At 45.8% G+C, this 4,547-nt stretch overlaps 3 protein-coding genes across 3 annotated transcripts; 2 read left to right on the top strand and 1 right to left on the bottom strand.

Annotated features, from left to right (window-relative positions):
* The first annotated feature begins 791 nt into the window (after nucleotides 1–791).
* Nucleotides 792–1,854, top strand: LOC111595239 (cytochrome c1-2, heme protein, mitochondrial). Its single transcript, XM_023308877.2, has one exon. It carries the CDS (start codon nucleotides 868–870, stop codon nucleotides 1,852–1,854), a length of 987 nt encoding a protein of 328 aa, XP_023164645.2. The 5' UTR covers nucleotides 792–867.
* A 181-nt stretch (nucleotides 1,855–2,035) lies between these two features.
* On the top strand, nucleotides 2,036–2,971 carry LOC111595232 (guanosine-3',5'-bis(diphosphate) 3'-pyrophosphohydrolase MESH1). The gene is made up of 2 exons (XM_023308868.2): nucleotides 2,036–2,718; nucleotides 2,778–2,971. The coding sequence occupies exons 1-2, from the start codon at nucleotides 2,308–2,310 to the stop codon at nucleotides 2,892–2,894; spliced, it is 528 nt and encodes a 175-aa protein (XP_023164636.1). The 5' UTR covers nucleotides 2,036–2,307; the 3' UTR covers nucleotides 2,895–2,971.
* LOC111595231 (probable phosphoserine aminotransferase) lies at nucleotides 2,971–4,279 on the bottom strand. The gene is made up of 3 exons (XM_023308867.2): nucleotides 4,154–4,279; nucleotides 3,406–4,076; nucleotides 2,971–3,352 (listed from the first exon to the last, which is right to left on the bottom strand). The coding sequence occupies exons 1-3, from the start codon at nucleotides 4,196–4,198 to the stop codon at nucleotides 2,980–2,982; spliced, it is 1,089 nt and encodes a 362-aa protein (XP_023164635.2). The 5' UTR covers nucleotides 4,199–4,279; the 3' UTR covers nucleotides 2,971–2,979.
* Between the last annotated feature and the right edge of the window lie 268 nt (nucleotides 4,280–4,547).

Here is a 4,547-nt window from a genome sequence, read left to right as displayed (position 1 = left end):
GTGAAGAATAGGCTAGGAAATATTGTCTGCCAGCTCTGTTTGTTGGCCTGTTACAGATTTGAACAGATCTACCCAACCAGATAACAAATGAAAGTGCCTGAAAGATCAGCGTGGCCGAGAAGTCGAAGGAGAAGCAGCAGGAGTAGGAGGTGTGGGCAACAGAACGAACAAATGAAATGGGCTTAGAGACATTTGGCTGTGGCATGAGAGAACTACAGAAAGTCAACTCCATTTGACATATGATATATGTATGTCCACTGTGGCTGTGGCTGTGTCTGCGCCTATGTGTGTGTGTGTGTGTGTGTGTAAATGCATTATGAAGAAAGATCTGAGATATGCGTTTTGTTTAAGCTTCACTGTGCCTGTGAATATCAGCAACAGGCAGCTACAACTATTAAAATACAATTACAGCACATCTGGGAATACAATCATTAGTAGTGTTGGAAAATGCCATGATACAATGAAAGCACTGTAGAGCGAAAGCGCCAGGTTTTGCCTCACAAATTGAGGCCACCATTATGATTGTGTATTCAAATGTGATTAAGCAAAGGCATAGTGTTGGGTATAGTGTTGTAAAATGTCAATAAACAAAATTTTTACTGCGAATATCATGAAATAAATAATAAATAAATATAAAGATCACATCATTCAACTACTTTACTTAAATGTTATTAAGTCCATCAATTATTAGTTAACGGTTTAAAATGTCATATTGTCAGAATTATTTAATAATTGCCTCGATCAGGCTTAGTAAGCTTTCACATCCCTGACGCTCAGTGTTGTAAAACGTGCCAGGGGATTGGGTTATATTTAGTCCACATTTTACAGCACTGCTTGACAGTATTAGTGTCAATAGGAAAAGGCAGTATGCGCTTAAATATGGCTAGCAAATTTGTAAATTTTGGCTCCAAGCTGTTCAAGTCATCGAAGAACTTGTTAAGTTCTGCATACGCAAAGCGCAGCTCATCGTCGGGCAGTGCTAGAAAATGGATTGGAGCCCGCCAGAAGTTGTTGACTTTTGGTGCGCTGACCGGAGCAACTGGGCTATTGATGTACGCCATGGATGCCAGTGTGGACGCGTCCAGCGACAATGTGCATCCGGCCAAGCAGCTGTGGCCGCACAAGGGCCTGTTGACGGCCATTGACAAGGAGAGCGTACGGCGTGGCTATCAGGTGTATAAGGAGGTGTGCTCCTCCTGCCATTCGCTGCAGTATATAGCGTATCGTAATTTGGTGGGCGTTTGCATGACCGAGTCGGAGGCCAAAGCTGAGGCAGAGGGCATTACCGTGCACGACGGACCCGACGAGGATGGCAACTATTTTGATCGTCCTGGCAAGTTGTCCGACTATATGCCAATGCCTTATCCCAATGAGGAAGCTGGCCGAGCTGCAAACAATGGCGCCTATCCGCCAGATCTTAGCTACATCGTGTCGGCACGCAAAGGCGGCGAGGATTATATATTCGCCCTATTGACGGGCTACTGTGACCCACCAGCTGGCTTTGCGTTGCGCGATGGCCTTTACTTTAATCCGTACTTTAGCGGAGGCGCCATTGCCATGGGTCAGCTTATCTCCAATGAATCGGTGACCTATGCTGACGCAGATGTGGCACCATCAGCCAGCCAAATTGCTAAGGATGTGACCACATTTCTGTGTTGGACTTCGGAGCCGGACTATGACATTCGCAAGCTTCTCGTAATCAAGGTGTTCATCATATCATCATTTTTGATTGCACTCACCTACTACATAAAGCGCTTGAAGTGGTCTTCACTGAAGACACGTAAGATATTCTATCTTCCAGAGATTCAAGAGAATGCTAAGAAAGCTGCCGAAGGTGCTAAGAATTCAAAATAATTATAGTTCTTGCAATTATAATATAATAAAAAATCTTACAATTTGAATTTCGCGGGTTGAAACGGTTATGGTTGTGATGTACGTAAACGTGTTAGAGATGATATTCAGCAAAATCATCGTTTCAATCGATAGCTCCTGGGGCCTCCCATAGATTTATTTGTTTGTAAGTCAGTTTCAAATACGAAAACACACATTTCAGTCAACTGGCAAGCGTGATCTCTGTTTAAAACCAAATTTATGTAAATTACTCTTTTATCGGGCGAATTTAGTACCAGTGTTGCTGTGCGGTAGAGTGAGGCTACGCGCAGCAGGGCTGCCACCTATCGATGATTTGTTCTAAGACACTACGTTGACTATTTACCAATACCTTTTCGATATAAGATAGAAAACGTCGCCGCGTCGTCCGCGTCGAAACTAACAGCTGATTTACTTAAAAAATATACCGGTGCTTTTATGGCATCCCTCGATTTTATGAGAGCGCTGAAATTTGCGGCACAAAAACATAGTAAACAACGCAGAAAGGATCCGGACTCCACGCCGTACGTTAACCATCTCATAAATGTTGGCACAATATTAGCAGAGGCTGGTATTAAAGATGAAGGCGTGCTTATTGCGGCTGTATTGCACGATGTTGTGGAGGACACAGACGCAACCTTTCAGGAAGTGGAGACCCTATTCGGCGTAGATGTCTCGAACCTAGTACATGAATTGACCGATGACAAAACTCTGGAGAAGGCGGAACGCAAACGCTTGCAAATAGAAAAGGCGGCAAAATCCACAAAACGCGCTAAACTTATCAAATTGGCCGATAAGCTGGACAATCTGAGAGATCTGCAAATGAACACGCCACAGGGTTGGACAGAGGCAAATGCTGAGTAGATTTAGTCGAATTTAAGCTGATTCAATTTCTTACACAATTGCAGGAACGCCGCGAGGAGTACTTTGAATGGGCCAAGCGGGTGGTGGATAATTTACGCGGGACGAATGCGATGATCGAGGAGAGCCTGGACCAGATTTTCAGGGACCGAAATCTGTTATAAATATTGCAAAGGGTAGTTGAAGCTGGAAAAGATTGCTTTCGCTGAGCAACAACTGTTATAAATAATACAACACAAATTGCGAATTTTAGTTTTTATTGTTCTCATAGAATGCCAGCATGAGCTTGGCCAGCTTTTGCGTCTCGTCAAGAGTAATGGCATTGTAAAGAGAGGCACGTATGCCGCCCACTGAGCGATGGCCCTTCAGCTGTATCATGCCCTCAGCCTCGGCTTTGGCCAAAAACTCCTTCTCTAACTGCTCGTTGCCCGCGCTGCTGCCAATGCGGAAGGGCACGTTCATGCGGGAGCGCACTTGCGTCTGCACGGGACAATAGTAGAAGCCATTCGATTTATCTATGATGTTGTAGATGAGCTGCGACTTGGCCTTGGCGCGTTCCGACATGCCTGCAATGCCTCCGTTGGCTTTGATCCACTTGAAAACGAGGCCCATGACATAGATGCTATAAGATACGAATTTCAGATGAGATTCTTAGGGCTCTTGAGAGCGACTTACCCGAATGTGGGCGGAGTATTGAGGAGTGAGCTGTTCTTGTCCATCAGCTCAAAGTTCAGTATGGACGGTGTAACTTTCAAATGCTTGCCAATCAGGTCCTCGCGCACAATGATCACCGTGACACCAGCGGGGCCAATGTTCTTCTGGGCACCAGCGTAAATCATGCCGAACTTGCTGACATCGATGGGCCTGGACAGAAAATTGGATGACATGTCGCACACTAAGGGCACCTTCACCTCTGGCACAAAGTCGAACTCAACGCCCTCCACAGTCTCGTTGTCGCAGTAGTAGACGTAAGATGCATTCGGATCCAGTTTCCACGTGCTTTGCCTGGGCACTGTAGTGTACGATTCCAGCTTGGGCAGCACAGCATTCACCTTGCCATACTGTGCAGCTTCCTTTGCTGCCTTAGCCGACCACGAGCCGGTGATGACGTAATCTGCAGTGCCAGTGCTCCCAATGAGATTTAGGGCAGATGCTGCAAACTGTCCCGTGCCGCCGCCTTGCATCAACAGTATTTTATAGTTTTGTGGAACGTTGAGCAGTTCGCGTAGATCGGCAATAGCCGCCTCCTGGATTTTTCCATAGTTGCTGGAACGATGGGACATTTCCATGACCGAGATGCCGCTGCCATTGCAATTCAGCAGATTAGCTTGCACTTCTTTCAGCACCTATGCGGAAGAAAATTACAGGACTTGCTTATAACCTTGAACACGTTTATGCGTTTTTTCTTTTTTTTTTTGCTGACCTCTTCGGGCAACTTGGCTGGGCCGGCGGCAAAGTTGATAACCATATTGATGATGCTTTCTCCGATTTACGAACCTCGTCAGCAACTCGTTAAAATAGAACTGAAAGTGTTGTGGCTGGCGGCAATGGAAGCGATCGACTCAGACGGCAGCGTCGACGGCGGCGCAGTCTGCTGATAAATAATATGAGCATAAGGCAGAGAATCGCAGCGACTTACATATATGTATGTACGTATATGTTTGTGTGCACAAAGAGTGTACGGCAAAACAAGCTGGACAGGGAACTTTAAGTCAGAGGCGTCCGCCGATTCAATTGAAAACTAAAGCTTTCAAGCACTTCATTGGCTACGCCACTGGCTAAGCAACAGCGGCGAAGGCGAAACTGAAGCTCAGACA

This window comes from Drosophila hydei, unplaced genomic scaffold, assembly GCF_003285905.1.
Source record: "Drosophila hydei strain 15085-1641.00,03,60 unplaced genomic scaffold, DhydRS2 tig00008119-arrow-pilon, whole genome shotgun sequence".
NCBI classification, from domain to species: domain Eukaryota; kingdom Metazoa; phylum Arthropoda; class Insecta; order Diptera; family Drosophilidae; genus Drosophila; species Drosophila hydei.
The sequence above is the reverse complement of the archived record's forward strand: the minus strand, read 5'-3'. Positions and strand labels throughout refer to the sequence as shown.

Excerpts from the sequence above, each read along its gene's own strand:
- LOC111595239 (XM_023308877.2), top strand. The coding sequence starts at position 868 with ATGCGCTTAAATATGGCTAGCAAATTTGTAAATTTTGGCTCCAAGCTG.
- LOC111595232 (XM_023308868.2), top strand. The coding sequence starts at position 2,308 with ATGGCATCCCTCGATTTTATGAGAGCGCTGAAATTTGCGGCACAAAAA. Across the intron at positions 2,719-2,777 it reads CGCCACAGGGTTGGACAGAG|GAACGCCGCGAGGAGTACTT; the intron begins GCAAATGCTGAG and ends ACACAATTGCAG.
- LOC111595231 (XM_023308867.2), bottom strand. The coding sequence starts at position 4,198 with ATGGTTATCAACTTTGCCGCCGGCCCAGCCAAGTTGCCCGAAGAG. Across the intron at positions 4,077-4,153 it reads CAGCCAAGTTGCCCGAAGAG|GTGCTGAAAGAAGTGCAAGC; the intron begins GTCAGCAAAAAA and ends TCTTCCGCATAG. Across the intron at positions 3,353-3,405 it reads AATACTCCGCCCACATTCGG|CATCTATGTCATGGGCCTCG; the intron begins GTAAGTCGCTCT and ends CGTATCTTATAG.